Source organism: Athene noctua, chromosome 5 (assembly GCF_965140245.1).
Source record: "Athene noctua chromosome 5, bAthNoc1.hap1.1, whole genome shotgun sequence".
Taxonomy (NCBI): Eukaryota; Metazoa; Chordata; class Aves; order Strigiformes; family Strigidae; genus Athene; species Athene noctua.
The window spans coordinates 58,541,657-58,558,625 of record NC_134041.1 but is presented as its reverse complement, the minus strand read 5'-3'; the positions used below and the strand labels follow the sequence as shown (position 1 = coordinate 58,558,625).

Sequence of the window (16,969 nt, the reverse complement as noted above, 5' to 3'; positions counted from 1 at the left end):
TTTCCCAGGCAAGCAAGTTCTCTGGAAGAGGCAGTTCGTAAGAGTTCATCCAAGGATGACCCATTTTCTAATCACAGCAGCAACTGAACACAGAAGTGTAAAAGGAAAATAGAGGCTACAGTCCTCTGTGCAAGAGACTGAAAGCTGGGAAACAGAAGACATATTCAATAGAAACAGAAGGACAATCCATGAAAACTGATGTCTGAATGTGGCTGACAAGGTTGAGGGAACATAAAACAAACAAATGAAACCCAAAGCAAGAGCTCCAGAGACCCTGAAGGAAATCAGAGTGAGCACACAGCAGGCAAGCACTGATCAGAATTACTGCTTCTGTGCCTCACCCATGCTTGGTGTGAGTACTTACATGTTTGTAGATTTAGGCCACCAAGACAGTGAAGAGGCCTTAAACTCTCAGTTTTACAGTGACATTCAGTTTGTGTGTAATGATTTCTAAAGTGCAACTAAGGTGCTCTGGATTTAACATTTACATAACTTAATATTTGTTGTTTGTATAACACCAGCAGCTACCATTGGTTTCGCGTGCTAATCATCCACCAAAACAGAGGAGTACACAAAGGTAGACAAATAAGCTGAAAAAAAAAAAAAAACCAAACCCTAGGGTTGCTGTAGTTTCAACTGTTTTCAGAAACAAAGCATCCTCACTAAGCAGATTCCAATATATTAAAAGCACAGAGCTTTAATCTCTTAAAAGCAGGTTGCACGGAGGCAAAATAAAGACTTCAGGATGAGGGAGGCATTCCATATTTTATGATAGAGCAAATTCAAAATTATCCAACACCAAACATGTCCTCTTAATATACACAAACATTACAACTTCTCTTCTCCACCATTCTTTTTTTTTCTCCTAAAAGAAAAAGCTGACTTCGTGCTAAGCCTGCACTAAATTTTATTTACTGCTAGATGCTGTAATTGTACTGTCATTGCTGAAGAACTATCTGATCTTTACTCTTGGACTAACAGGATTTTCTGACCTCTTATGTCAGCTTATTTAAAAAGTTCAAACATATGGGGTGACTAGATTTTCAATGTGAAAGACTAGAACTACCTGTAGCAGAGGAATCCACAGAAGATACTTTACCTGGAGTTCAGAGAAGCTTTAAGGTGGTAGTTAAAAACTGTAGCAAGTTTAAATTTTGGTGTTAGAGGGAGGCAAGAGGGGAGGAGGAGGGGGAACAATCCTAGCCGGAACATTCGGTCACCAGAGGTAGCACCATGGCCACACATCACTTAGGAACACAACACGGGCAGGCTCACAGAATGCAAGAGGGGATGCAGGCTACTACGCAAGAGTGGCTGCTTGTAACCCCCTGTCTTTACGCAAACCTTTCTGACACTTGCTCTCTGTGGAAATCTATCACACTCACCAAAATGTCTCAGGCTGGCCCCTAAATTTAATCTTCAGCTTCAATACCTGTCCTTTTCCTGTTTCCTCATTATGTCTTCTAGCACCTGCGCTACAGATTACACAAAATAAACAAAGACGACCTTCCACTTATATCTGAAAAATAGAGTTTTAAGGAAATTCATAATTCTCTGCCCAGAAATATAAGACAGTCTTTCCAGAGGGGTAAGAAGACTTCATAGGTACACACAAATTCACAGATAAAACTGAGTGCATGAAAGCCTTTAGGTGAATTCAGAGACACTGTTAAGGCTAAGATGCAGTAAATTTGAAAAGGCAGTGCTAAGAGCATCTTCAAATTACTAGAAAGGAACCCTACACAAAACAATGCAGAATGGCTAACTAGAGAGGAACTCTACAGAAAACAATGCAGAACGGCTCTAAATCTGTTAACATCTTTTTTATTGTCTGTGTTTTTATTAAGAAAGAGAAAAAAAACCTTGCCATGTTGCAGACTTGATATTTTTAATGAGTGCAAGTACTGTACATGTAGCACAGACATATATACAATTACAGAAAAGTCAAGAGGAAAGAAGGTGACATTGACCTCAAGAACAGAAAAATCACACTAGAGCATGCTCTTAAAATATTCTGCATTTTTGGAGGAAAGAGCTTCTTCAGCACAATAGGTGCAGTCTCCTCAAGATTTTCAACAGTTTAAAAAAAGTGTGAATATTAATAGAGCATGGAGCTGAGCTATTAATAGATTAGACCTCCGGGGTGAGCATAAAAGAGACTCGAGCAAAATACAGCACGTTAAGCCAGCTTACTAATGGTATCACTGCAGGAAACTGCATATCTACACTACTTAACAGCTTCTTCTACAACTTTGTTTTAGGGGTACTGGGCAGCGCAGGAAAGCGCAGACATTCAAATGAGCGTCTTCTTATGATTTGTTACCAAAAAAAGCAGGTTAAAAAATGTATCGTATATTTTGCAGTAACAGGTAATTAAAGATGCAGACAGTGTGTAAGGTGTAAGGAGCACATTTAAGACCATCTTATCCAGCTAACGCTTTAGCCCTTCCCAATTCGTGCATCCTCCACTGTGCAGGCTTAACATTCTCTCAGAGCATCTTGTTTTGTACACACACCACTTCAAGTTACGATAACACCTTCTACACATTCTTAAAACACATCAAAACCAACATCATTCATGCATTTTCCCAGTCTTTCTTTTATATAAGTATTCTCCTTGTGACAAAATAAGGAAGATGAACATACTTTCATAAACTGACATTGATCTCTAATTAATTTCTTGAGGAATTCGGGGAATAAGAAATTTGTTGTCAGTAATGTAAAATAATACATGCAGAATACAAACCAATTTGTTTGTATAAACAATGACGGGTCTCTGAACCAACCTCCTCTGCTCTGGAAAGAGGTCATGGAATTACAACAAAAAGTTCTGGTTCTGTGAATACTTTCTCAGGTGACAGTAGTGGTTAAAAAAACCCCAAACTATTATAGCAGTACTTGGATATAGCTGCTATAGACTACAAACATAAGTAGGACAAGTTTTATTAATAGACATGACATCTTTGCACTGCATTGTGCAAACATACAAAGAAGTATTCCTTGAATGTTTGCACAATACTGTAACAAATACCATGTAACAGGAATGTCAAGACTTCTCTGTCCTACACCTATATTTCCAGAATGTAATATACTACTTCTAACACATAAAATGGTAACTAAATGGGTGAAATTAAGCAACCACTACATGTCAGAAAGAATTCACCTAGCCAGTCTACAAGGACTGAAACACATCCATCTGCCCGTGGGTTATCATCTCTCATAAAACAATCGCTCCATCTCTGATCTGCCAGTCCTGTTCCTCAAGGGAAACCTATAAAACACCTTTCAAAACAAGCCAGGGAACTAAAATTCATAACTCCACTGGGTTCAGAAAAAAAAACACGGGCTCAACAGAGATATTGGATTTATGGCACGCTATAACGTTACCTCACACTAACGCCTTCGCATGCCACAATGTATAATCTACCAGGCTCCCTCTTTCCCCTAGGAGATAACCTTATCATCTCTTTCCTTCTTCTCCTACCTCCCTTGTAAGGAAACAATAATTTCTTTGGGCTTGAACAGAGGTAAAGTAATGACATTTTGTGTAGCTACAATCCATTTTGCTTAAATGAGCAGGTCACACACTGCACTCCTTTTTTGTTACCTCTCCCATCTCAATACAAATAGAAACTCAGTCAGACCCTTGGTTATTGTGGATGGGATACTGTAAACAAAGAGGTGTGAGAATGTAAAAGGGCATGAACCACAGAGTGAAAAATGAGAAGGTGCTGAAGATGAAAAATTTCCTAGGGAAAGAGCTAAAGAGCAAACAAACCACTTTTACTTGGATTCCTCCAAGACAAATACAGAGTTGGATATGATAGTACTACAGTTCGGAAGCAAAAGCCCAACTAAAACCACAGACGAACACAAGCAAGATGGGATCTGAAGAATCATCAAGCAAGCAACAGTCCCCCTCACACTATGACTGGAAGCTTGGCTGATAAGTTATGAATAAAACCTTGCTACCCCACATAGGAGATAAACTGTTTTCTTACTCTATTTTATCAAAGCAGGTAATAAAATGTAGCCCATTTGCCTGGAACAGTTTTGGAGTCTCACCCATCCAGAAGTGTTGGTATACCACACTCGCAAACATTAACTTATTTTTCTTTCAGAAATAGTCTAAAAGATACTCACCTCACTAAACTAAACAAATCTGAAACACACTTGAAGTCCATGGCTTCTATTTTATATCTGAGAAAGGGCTTGCATATCTGAATGACTAGTCTTCCATACTATATCAATTAGTTGAATAAAAAGTATTAGCACTACCCACAAATCTTGCCCTTGCAAGAGAATATAAAAAATATCAGAATATGAAAAAGAAAACAGAACACATCACTATGCACTGTATGTATAAGTAGCTTTGGTTTATACCAGCTCCAAAAGAAAGCAAGATGAAGCAAAGAGTGTGTCTGGTGATTCTGTAGAGAAATTTTTAAGATTAAAAGTAAAAGCACACACACCACCAAGAGGATCCTTCAAAAGGAAAGTCAACTCAATTTCCCTGCTCTCATAACTCAAATATATGAACTGGAGAAAAAAACTGGTTTTGAAATACATTTAAAAAAAAAACAAAAACCACACTGCAAGGCTCTTTAAAAAAGAAAATTAGGATTTCCAAAGAAATAGCGCTTCCACCATCATGGTGTGCACGTTAATGTGCAAACACTCAAATCCTGGCAGAAGAAGAGAGGTCTCAGAGATGCTGAGTTCTTATAAGCCTCCTGAAAACAGACAGGTAGAGGAAATGAATCTATTACAGCTTCCACTAAGAAAAAGGCTCCAGAAGGAGCCCTGCTGTATTACTGGATACCAAAGAGTCCACATGGGGCTTTGGTGTCTAACGAGCTGTAAACAAACGAAGTCACAAGAAAAGGCTTCATTAGTTCTGCTCCTCACAGAACTACTAGATGTGCTTTTTAATGCATTACTAATTCACTGAACTCATTGCCAAAAGATGGAAGCTAAGGACTTAATTAAAAAAAATGAATTCATGGAGAAAGCTAGCAACCTTTATGTTTAAGAATTTAAGGGATACAAATTAAAGCCTAATTTTTAGAACAGTAAAATAATCTCAGGAGGTAAAGAAACAACCTTCTTTACGGACACTTTGTCCCACAACATCTGGTGCCAACTCTTTAGAGAAAAAATTTTGCAATATACAAACTCTAATCCCAGAATGGTGATTCAATAAGTAACTTACAGGTCTCGCAGAAATTCTCTTATGTGATTTGAACCAATTCCTGCTCAAACAACCCCTCTCTCACAGGATACAAGTGTGACTGGAAAGTTTTCAGACCTGATCACTGAACTAGCACTCATATTCCATCCAGGATTTGTAAGAACTCAAATTTTAACAATTATAATAACTGAAGTTGTCATACATCAGGTCACTGATGTATCTTCATTCTGCCCATTTTTATTTTTTTTTCCCATAGTGTTTCATTCTGGAGAAGCCATGACTTTTGAGATTAAATTTTCTATTTTAAGTAGCCCCTGACCAAGCATGTGCAAAGTATTCAGGCAATTCCCCTCGTGTCACTGAGCACTTGGGGTTTCAGACTCTATGTGGACCATGACAAGAAGCTGCATGCTCAGATAAAGCCAGTATGTCCATGCTTTCTGCCCATCGAGAGGCAGTGATTTCAAGTAGTTTGATGGATGGCCACGTTCTGGCTTCATTCACACTTGTATGACTCAAACTCTCTTAGGGTGAAGCCAGATGTTATCTCCCTGGAAAAATACGCAAATTAAGCACAGAACTGAAGTCTGAAAATTTCAATTATCCTGTTTTATCCCACCTAAAAATAAAGGCTCTATGTGTTAGAAGACATCTCCTCCCAATGGAAAGTATTAGAATAATGAAGAATTTCATTGCTTATTGCTCTTACTGTTTTTCTTCTCTGATGAGTCCCTGATCATTTCCCTCATTGCTTCTATGTAACAGCACATTCTGGTAGATGAGATGTTTCAAAACAGGATTACCGCTTCGGAAACTGTGCTGCTAGCTAGCATTTTCTAACTCATTTCCCTCACAAAACAATCACTTCCACATTGTGTCTGAGACAGACTAGTCACCCATAAGACTGAGTCGTTCCGAAATAATTTACCATAATAAAAATTGGTCCACTCTCATCGTACTAATTTTTACTGGTGAAGCAGGAAGTATTTTCTCATTCTACTATATTTATTTTGCAAACACAATAAAACAATTTCTCTCAAAGTAATGCAGTGCAAAAAGTCCAAGCAAGACTAAGTCCAAGTTCAAGATCCAGAACGCAAGAAGGAAAAGTGATTCTCCTATGGAATGTGTATTAAATGCCTAGTATTTAAATTCCAGACCCAAGAGGATTCAGCTTCTCCCCTTCACTTGGAACATTTGAAACAAAATAAAGCTAACAAACAACATCTAAGCCAGCTTACACATATTTTTATTTCTGGGTAAATTCTCCAATGAGAAATCTGGAAGACTACGTAGGTATTGCCCTTGGCTACACATTTCTATTTGTTTTGTGTTAATTCATAAGGAGGTCAAACCAATGGAGAACTAGATTTACACTGAAAGAGTAACACTCCTTGTAAAATGTGCATGAGTTGTAAATCGAGTGATAATGTTCAGAGCTGCCACACAGAGTCAGGAAAGTTTCACACAACGTTTGGGAAAAAATCAGAAATAGTCCAATCTCTGGCAGAGCCACCATATGGAGTTTACTGCAATAACATACGTTTTGGCCACTCAGCATAGCTCTGTTGCCAACAATGATAGACTGAACTACTTCTTTACAAGATACACTCCTATAATCAAACAGTAAATCCTAACCAGAGAGGCTCAGATAGTTCATCTGAATCTTTATAGTAACAAAAGGAACAAAAGAAAAATATCAACAAACTTGAACAAACACTTTAGCATCCACAATGGTAAGAAAAAAAAGGTTAAATAGAGTATAAACTCGTGGCACATGGCATGAGATGCAAAAAGATACTCAAACTTATTTAGACAGTCATGGATTTATCTGTATCAGATCTCCTGCTACATTGGCAGAGAGGTCAAAAAACCAAATAGGCAGATATCTGTGGGAGATCCTTCAACTTCTTTAAGCTCTCAAATTATTGCATGCCTCATTTATTGAAGTATAAATATAAAATATGACAGCAGAGATAAGACAAGCTGCAAATGAAGGCTCGTGACCACCATGACACCTGGCACAGCTGTTAGCTACCTCACACTCTCTACCACATCAGAACACACAAACAGCTGCAGTGGAAGAGCTGATCTAAAATAAAGATACAAAATACAAGTGCCTGCACTCACACCAATCTAAAGCCAGGTGACAGCTGCTGGATCTAGCTGGGGTAACTTCCCCCACTACCCATTTCTCCTGTGTTCCCCTCCCTGGCCCCTATAAGCCTTCTTGAGCTATCTGGGGATGATGTTTGGCTAAGTAACACTCCTACTGGCTGCAGGACTTCATAGCGCAGTTGCCAAGAAACTTGCACTATATACTCTCTTCTGCCAAAAAGGTTGTAATTAGATACTTCATCCATCACAGCTGTTTCCACTGTGAGTATCATCTTAAGAGATACTTCAATTGCTTTACCTGTTTTTAAACGAACATATTTAGCTATGATGACTTAACTTAGTTGAAGTATCTCAATGACTTTTTTCAATTTAAAGTTCTTTGAAAGGAGAAGTCAGGTGGTAACTGCTTACACTTCCACTGTAAATCCAGCTCCAGCTGCTTACTGCATGTTTCAAACCACAGATGCCTCTGAAATCTGACCCTATAAACTAAATGCAGACCCATTACGGTCAGTGAAGAGATGGACACTGACTACAGTAAGTTTTGCATCAGACTCCACAGCTACATCCTTTTATCCTGCTTGCATTCTCTTCTGTCAAATTATTTGCCTTTGAGTTGAACTGAAGATCGGCAATCAAATTCTACCTCAAGCTATCACTTCAGCACCTGTAAAGGGCTTAAGTGTTCAGAACAGAAGACAATGGGAAAAACAGCAGAATAAAATGCATTAGAAAGGGAAAGTTAATAGTGGGCTTAGCAAATTGATAGCCTGAGTATAAAATGAAATCTGGAAGGCTTAATTGATTTCTGCATCTGTCATTCTTACCTACACTTCTCATTTAAAAGTAATGGCTAAAACCACAGGATTTCACTTGCAAAGAAGGAACCAGCATGGGTAGGTTATTCTTGGGAGTACACACCCTTGGTTTGTGTATCTAACACCTACAACCAGGAGTGCACTCACCAAAGGCATAGTACAACTGATCAAAAGCAGCAATGCACAAGACTCTTATCTGTGCAGGCTGCACTCTGGATGATCTCATGCAGCCACAGGGCTTTTACCTTTTGGTTTCTTACATGTGCCTATCCACGCATTTGTAGAGCACCTCTACAGGAGCTGCACTCTGGAATGACAGCTACTATCACAAATGCAAAATACTCTTAATTACAAAAGGTGCCTCATAAGGCTTTATGGTATTTAAGAAGAAAGAAGAGAAACAAAGACCATATGTTACTGCAAGCTAAATAACAATTTTGTTATCTACACATAAGGAAAATGACCAAAAACTGAACCATCATACACAAATACATCCCAAAAACATCACTTACAGTGCCATCTTCATTACAGATTTTCTCACCCCCTGCCCTTTTTTTTTGTTGAAAACACTAAATAGTAGAGAAATCTTCCTCAAAAATAGGAATTTGGTCTTTATCAACATTTTGTAGAAAAACCAAGACAAACAAAGTTTTTAAAATTATCGTTCTGGATATAGGTCATCATATCAAATTTCTGACTAAATACAAAAAGGATGTGAAGTACACATTTAAACTAAATATGAAGGATGGTCGAGATATTTGTATGTTGATGCAGCTCTTCACTGGAAGAAAAAAAGAAAACAAACAAAAAACCCCACTAATACAAGTCATTTAGCATTCCTTACCTTGGAACCTGCCAACATAGTTCTCAGCATTTTTGTTCCTTTTCCAATACCAACCACTGCAAAGACAAGAGAAATGCCACTTCAAAAGCAGCTCTGCAGTTCCTTTATTCAACACCATTCACTACTAAATATTATTCAGCCTTTCATGCTCTGTTAGTGTATAGAGAGTCAACGCTTATGAGAAAGTATCTCTGATGTTCAAACAAGATGGGACTAGTGAAAAGAAAAAAGTCTAAAGCAGAAATATGCTTCACCCATTGTTCAAATGCTTTAATTCAACCCTAGATTTATTTATCTTTTAATCACTAAAGAAATGGATTACGCTATTAATACCATCTCTGGTTTGATGAAGGCTATGGCTCACTAATAATGAATCTAGCCTTCACTGTAACTAAACAGCCCTTTCAAAGGTTGATAGTGACCAGGAGTAATACAGCTAAGACAGCGTAATTAAACTGTTTATCAGGCTTACAGCAAGAAAGTAAAATAATCAAAAGGTCCAATTGCCTCTGTCAAAAGTCCTTTATAATCAAACCTTCCTACTGTTGTGTATGCAGAGACTACCATCTTTTCAATCTTAAACCAGTATTCTGCAAAACAGCAGTCAGTCAGCTTCTCATAAAAGGAGGCAGAAAAAGCTCTATTTTATATTTTACTTTTAAGCTTTTTACAACAAAGTACTTTCCTTGAATATGCTTTCCTATTATTTTCTCTACATACAGCAATCCAAAGAAATAATGAAAATTTTAGGAGGAAATTAGTTTTGTGTACAACTTATGGAACAGGTAACAGCTTATGTCCTAGATTTTAATAAAACTACAGATTAAGGGAGCTTGCAGGAAATCAGCTTTGTGTTAACTAGGAGCCAGTACCAAAAGCATCAAATCAACAATGAACTTTATTTTTTTAAAACCAAATATTTGTGCTTTAATGCTTCTCAGTCTTTACATGCTGAAACTCCTTAGATTACTTCTTACTCTCAATTACTTCTCCTCTTGTTCCTGAGGATTTTTAGTCACACATACCCTTCTGCTTTTGTACCTTCAGTTCAGCCTGCTTCTAGCATATTTGCCAGATAGGAAAGAGCTGCAACAAGGCTGAGCAGAGGAGATAAACACACAGATAAAACTTTATAACCAAGCACTTTTTTTGCAATGTGGTGACATCACTGACACTTCAACATAACTGCTGAGCTGAAATTTGCTGAAGGATGTCAAGAGATTCAATAGAATAATTTTAAAGAGACATTGAATGCTTTTGTGAACAAGACACTAACAATTTTCCCCATTAATCAACAGCTTCTGTAGTGTGTCTATTATTGAAATGTGACATCAATTAAACTTGCCAGACTACACAAGGCTAACAGAATTTTTAACGTAACAAGGTTTAACTGAATTTTTAATTTTGATATTTTTTGATCTTTTCTTCTACTATGGAAGCATAATTAATAACTGCCATACAGAAACAAGCCAAATATTTACAACTGCCATTGTAGAGCAAGAAACACTGAACTGGAACCACAGCTCTAAACTGGTATTAAAAGAAGATATTCACTAAGACTTGACCTACAGTTCTTTGCTCTTTGTATCCAAAATATGAGACCTAACATTAAAAAGCAGAAGTTGAGTCCTAGCTCCTACCACCTTCCAAATGCAATGGAAGCCACGGATGCAGACAGACAAAATATTTTCCCTCTCAGATAGCAGTTGCTCCAGGCTCCTACCAGTGTAGGGCCATCACATGCCACCTGGCCTCTAAGTTGCCTTTCACTCATGCCATAGATCACTGACCTCTGTTTCCAAGGTCCTTCCTCATCTACATTTGCTTCCAGTAGGAAAAGAAATATAAAAGTAAACTTTATGATGAAAAGTACTGCCCACTTATTTGCAGTACACTGGGCACACTAAGCAAGACTCTGTATCAACTAATTCCCATGAACAAACTTACAGATATGCCGTACGTAAAATGTGGGAAACAGCATATAGATCAAGAAAAGCTAGAGGTTTCAGAAAATAAATATTTCTATTATGTTACTTTCCAGGAGGAAAGAAAGCTTCCTGCCCCACCACCCTACCCCAAAAAGCAGCACACATTTTCTGAATAACTTGCTTCTGTTGTGTCTTCCCCTCTCTCCTCATTATCTCACCCAAACCCACAAGAAATCTGGGCACATTTCCTTTCCCACTCCTCTCCAGTTTTGTCCTTTCCAATCTACCGACCACTGATTTTTCTCTGTGTATTTTGTATGGCAGTGGAATGAAAGGCCCTGTGCCTTTTTCTAATTGATCCATAGCACATTAAGGTGATGCACTTCTCTGTCTTTAGCAAGCACATCAAGCCCAAGTACTTTTTGTCATGCCACAGGAGCAGGCTTTGGAGACCGCTGAATATCGAGAACAACAGGAGAAGCAATTAAGAACCACAAGTGATTTTTCTTTTCTTATGGATCAATGCGGTTGACTTCCCACAATGAGCAGTAGCATGCTCAAAGGGAACATCTCTATAAAAGGAAAATGTCCATTTCACCAATACACACAGTATTCTCCAGCGAGCAGCCACACAGCACGGGAAATGAGAACAAAATGAGCTACTGCTTACTTCTAGCCCAAGAATGTTCCATTTTGCAGTGTTCACAGGTGACAATTACCAGCCTATAGGCCTCTACTAGCAAGTGTCAGTAAACAACATCCCCCTGAAGCACTGCTCTTCCTGAGAGAAGTCATTACATCAAAACTCAGTGTATACTCACAGCTGTACCTGTTGATTTCCAATCTCAAAACAGTACTGCTGTTATATCTTCCAGTCAAGTGGAGCTACATGGCTATGATTTAAGCAAGCTCTAGTTTACATGTTATTTATCAAGTAAACTGTTGGTGACAACATACGATATGGGAATAATCTAACCCAACGGGCACACCCACAGCTGAGTTTTCAACACCAGCAACTGACGCACCCTGTTTCTTAATAAAACAAAAGAATTTAATAAATGGATTGGTATCAAATTTAAAAGACAAAACCTCTCTGATGACTATGAAGCAAGGCAGGGCAGGAAGCAAAAACTGTTTCTGTGCTGAGCCTCAAAAAAAGCAGCAGCGTAATTGCTCTTACACTCTTTCATTTGGCGAATATTACAACCCAAAAGGCTTCCTCAAAATCCCAGAAAAGCATTAGTTGAAGAACAAATACTTTAGAAAATTATGATGACTATAAATCCCCAGCTTAAGTAAAAAAAGCCATCAATTTCTGAGGTAATTTAGAATTCATTACACAAGAGTCTGTTCTTTTCATGTAATAACCCACAAGTTATTTCAGGAGTTTGCAGGGTGGGGGGAAGGGGAAGCAGGAAATAGAGCCTTCTGTTAAGAAACACGTTATAAGCATGTAAAAGCATATACAGAGGAAATTTAACCCAGACCACTCTTCCACAGTAATGTGTCCTTCCCACAAAACCTGCCATGAGTATCCCAAATTGTACCTCCACCTCTGATTTCATGTAGGCATGAAATTGTTTCCTAAAATCATCTTTTGATGACTGTATTCATATTTTTCATTACCCAGAACTCCTGCTGCTGCACTGTCCAAAGTTCCACCATGTCCAATTTTCAAAACCTGTTTTCTTTTGTTCCCATTTGTTTGCACACCCGCTTCTGCAAATAAAAATTGAAAGGAAGTATTATAGGATAACCTTAGAGCATAGGAAAAGTAGCACATATTTCCAGACTGCTAAATGAGATAAAAATCAAATATTTAAACTACAAATTAGTAGTGCAGAAATTGCTGTACTGAATAAGACCAATGATTCATCTAGATCTACTCCCAACCTCAAACAATTTGCAAGCTATTTTCACTTAAATTCTAATCAAGTCTTACATACTGTTATAAACAGTTGAGAAAATATTACTAGAAAACCTGGTGGACAGTTCACCTCTACAGATTCATTAACAAAGCATGCAAGAACTAGCAGCAGAGTTCCAGAAATCACCTATTACACACAAATTTTATGCTACATCATCTGAGAAATTCTTGTTGTATTTACTTCCATGTAACGGGTCACGTTTATTCACATGCATGGAGCCCTATGGAAACTCTTGCTCACTGCTGCTTTCAAGCTGTCAGGGCATCTCAACCCACAATACTTCCTATACAGCTGATGACTAGGAATTTTGCAGAGTCCAATGCCCCTTATTTATTAGATTAAATACAACAAACGCTCTAAGCTCCTTTACCTATTTTATTATCTCTCCATTATGCCTTTCACATCAGGGAATCTGACATGATCCAGCTAAATCTCTTCCATACAAAGCTGAACTGAAGTCCGTGCCTACACTTCAGTTCACTATAGAGTAAATCAGCCTGAATAAGCACTCAACAGTCTACAAGTATGTTCTCACTTCAACAGCAAGTGCCCAAAAGCCTAGATTAGATGATCAAGTCCCCATATCCATTATAAAGAGAATCTAGGCCACAGTCCCTCACAGTTTTGCTATGATCACACTTTTTTCTCCTAGTATCTGACACCCAGACTTCCCTGTATTCAAAAAAAAGCAGTTTCTGTAGACTGTGCCCAGGACTTTCAAACTCCTTGAAACACTGTGGTTTTCACTCATTTGGGTTGGTTGGGGTTTTTTGGTTTTTTTTTTTAATGGCAATAGGTAGCAGGACTGCAGTAGAACATCCTGCCAGAGCTGCGCTACAGAGATGCTGCTGACACCCACTCTGGCAGATGGGTTCACCCTGTCCCTGGGACCACACTCCCCAAGCAAGCCAGGATCCCCTGCATTGTGTATTGCAGGACTGGAGCTTTCTGCCGGGGTAACTCTCAGCCCCGTTCAAAACGAAGGCCCACAACATGCTGTACCTTAGGCGAGAATAGATGCCTGCCCTAAAAAGGCAAGTGATGACTATGGCCTTACAGCCCACGGTGCAGCGTGACCAACACACTGAGTCTTGTGAGGACCCAGCAGCTCCACGCAGCGAGCCAGAACGTACCCAGAAATGGCTGCACTCCCCACTCTGGGCCACGCCATGGCTCTGAACTACCACAAAAAAAAAAAAAAAAAAAAAAAATCAAACCCCAATTCTCCTTTAGTTGAATGTTGAGAAAGAGGGTGCAGAGGCTTGACAGGAGTTCCGACATCCTAATGAATACATGCGCTACCGCATGGCGCCCATCCCACAGCCATGCCACTGGGCATCCCTGGCCAAAGTGCTCGAGGGCTACATGCGTGTTCGCTGCACGGCCCGGGGTCCGCGGGCAGGGCCTACGCGCACCTCCCTGTCACGATTTCCTCGATTTTCCCACCAAAACCCAGCCTGGGCCCGCCAGGCCCAACTCGGGGAGTCTGCGCCTCACCCCTCATCCCCCTGCCTGCAGCCCGGCCGCCTACCTGCCAGCAGCCTCTCCTTCAGGAGGTTGAGCACGCCGGCCGAGGTGGGTCCCTTGGGCTTGTAGACAGCGAACAGCCCGCTCAGAGAGAAGAGCTTGTCGGCCGCCCTGCCCAGCGCCACGCCGCCCGCCTCCCTGGCAGCCATGCTCCCGGCAGGCCCCGCCGGGCCGGGCCGGGCCGCCCGCCCTCCGCCCCGCCCGGGGGCCGATGGGAAATGTAGTCCGCCGGCCATGGCGGGGAGGCCGTGAGAGGAGGCCGCCCGGCGAGGCCGCCCGGCGGCAAACTGAGCACCCCTCAGCGCGGCCCGGCCGCCTCGGAGAGACGGGCGGGGCGATGGGTGTCTGGCGTGGGACACCCCCACACACACGCTGGGAGTCCCTCGGGCCAAACGAGAGACAGGGGCTTACTGCAGGTTGCTGGCGAAGTTGGTGAGCGGTGCATGTCCCCTCACCCATCACAGCGTCAGCCGTTGTGCCTTCGATGCTCAGCTTGAGAGAATTAGATTCTGCTGACTAGCTGCTGAGTCCATTAATCTTCCTGCCTTCGTATGTGTCATATAAGAGTACTGGGAAAGCAGGCTTCTCCGGGAGGATCTCTCACCTCCGAACAGCAGCATAGCGTGTGGGTTGTCCTCTTCAGGCCTGATTTGCACAGACTCCTTTCTCTGACAGCGCTCCCAAGGCATTTAAACAAAGCACCGAGAGCTTGCATGTTTCATTCATGCATTTCATTTATTCATTTGTAAGAGCCTGCAGATGAAACCATGAAGGGATGCTGTTACAGGGAAATAAATACACGGTTAGCTAAGGGCTGTGCATGTTCCCAGTCCTTCCCAGAGCTTGAGAGAGGCAAATCTTGCTGCTGAAGGCAATAGTTGTTTCTGTACAGAGCCGGATCAAGGTCCCTGTGTGGTTTTTCAGGCTGTACCAGAGCCGTGTCTGCTCACGCCTTCCACAGCAGCTGCACGGGGCCCAGAACTTCCAGCTGCAGGCTGCCACCACTGCCTCCATGAGATGGGTCATGGCTTCCTGCCACCAGCAGTGCTGTCCCGCCTCCCCTGCACACTTCTTGTGTGTATTATTAATCAGGCACCTTATTTGCTTAGATCTCGTCTACAGAGCTGTAATCTGGCTGTGGAAATACTTGCTGTTACCATAAACTGCGAGGGTGGATTCCCTGGTGAGTGGTACCGGTGGCTGTCTTTGCAGGACATGAAAGCGAGGTGTCAGAGTCCTTCTCCTGGAGATAAAATGGCAAAGCCACACTTGGGTAAAAGGTCAGTGGGAAAATTGCTGCTGATTTACATGGAGCTAAAATTTAAGGAGATTTGTGGAAGACATGTTGTAAACCATGATGGAGTTTTTGTTGCAGACATGGTTTAGTCAGGCTAAATGTTTGAAAACTATTCTTGACGATTCCCTGATAAAAAGGGCTTAAACACAGATTGCTCTGTAAGTGGGCTCAAGCAAAACTATTTAAACATGATTATTAAGAAATGGTGTTAGTAAGCTTCTGAGCAAAGAGATTGCAGCCCAAGGACTGAAATGCAAATCTGTCACACCATCATGGCCAGCAGTATCGTTGGGTCAGCAGACTCTCTGAAAACATTGCAAAGGATCAGAGGGAGATTACGGAGAAATGAGAGCTCTGCTTTTGGCATAAAGACATCCTTAAAGCAAAGAGCACCTCAGCTTTCCAATATTGCAGCAGCAGATAGGGCCTGTGAAAAAAAATCCCTGTGCTGCCTTCTTGGGACTGACCTAAGCAGAGAATTGTCTGAAATTATGTGATTACCCTGACACAGGCATAGAGCATGAGCTGAAGGTCATTGTTTGACCCCCCAGCACTGTTTCCACAAATCACAAGCAGCTTTTTTGTTTTTTTGAGGACAGGTTTTCAGGTGTCTAAAAAAAACTACCACCTACTCTCATTTTTAGTATTGAGCAGGAAGTTCTTGTAGGTCTCGCAAACTTCTGCATCAGCAATTAAAACACAACACTTTGTTATTGCAGCAGATGGAGGCTTTGAAGGCTTAGAAAGAGGTTTGCTTTGACTTTAGCGGGCATTTGATAATGGCCCAGAATAAGAATTGTGAAAAAACTATTAATGACTGTCAGCACTTTAGATAGCTGGAAGTATATGTGTACATAAATCACACATGGATCTCTTCATGGGGCAAGGTTATTCAGCATTCAAAATGGTGGGAACAATGCACCAAACTGTTCATCTCAAGGGCTTTATTTCGGATTTGCCTCATGTTTCTTGTGATTAAAAGTCATTACCATCTGCTCAGTAGCCTATTTGAAATGAGATGTTTATCTCCCAACAATTCCGAGCCAAGCCAGGATCCACAACAACCGAAAGCATGATTAGAGTTACTGACTTTATTTGTAACCTTAATAAAGGGGCTCAGTAAACAGCTGAAAGGATGATGTTGCTTTATGCGTGGAACATGACAGATCTAGTAGAGGCAGGCCAAATCCTCCACTCAGGTCACTGGAATTGCACAAAGTAATGCCTCGAGGACCTGGTGCAATTATGCTTTATAGAGAAGAGATAGTGGGTAGTAGTTGTTGTACATGCAAACAGCAGATGAGTGCTGTTGCAGAAG

General features: G+C 40.7%; 1 protein-coding gene across 1 annotated transcript in view; it reads right to left on the bottom strand.

Annotated features, from left to right (window-relative positions):
* The window catches only part of TRUB1 (TruB pseudouridine synthase family member 1), a 28,868-nt gene extending 14,337 nt beyond the window's left edge, over nt 1-14,531 (bottom strand). Inside the window, exons 1-3 of the mRNA XM_074907801.1 lie at nt 14,359-14,531; nt 12,526-12,618; nt 8,972-9,027 (exon numbers count right to left, since the gene is read on the bottom strand). Of these exons, the coding sequence (XP_074763902.1) occupies nt 8,972-9,027; nt 12,526-12,618; nt 14,359-14,503 (294 nt within the window). The 5' untranslated portion in view covers nt 14,504-14,531. The remainder of the gene's footprint in view (nt 1-8,971; nt 9,028-12,525; nt 12,619-14,358) is intronic.
* Nucleotides 14,532-16,969: the final 2,438 nt, after the last annotated feature.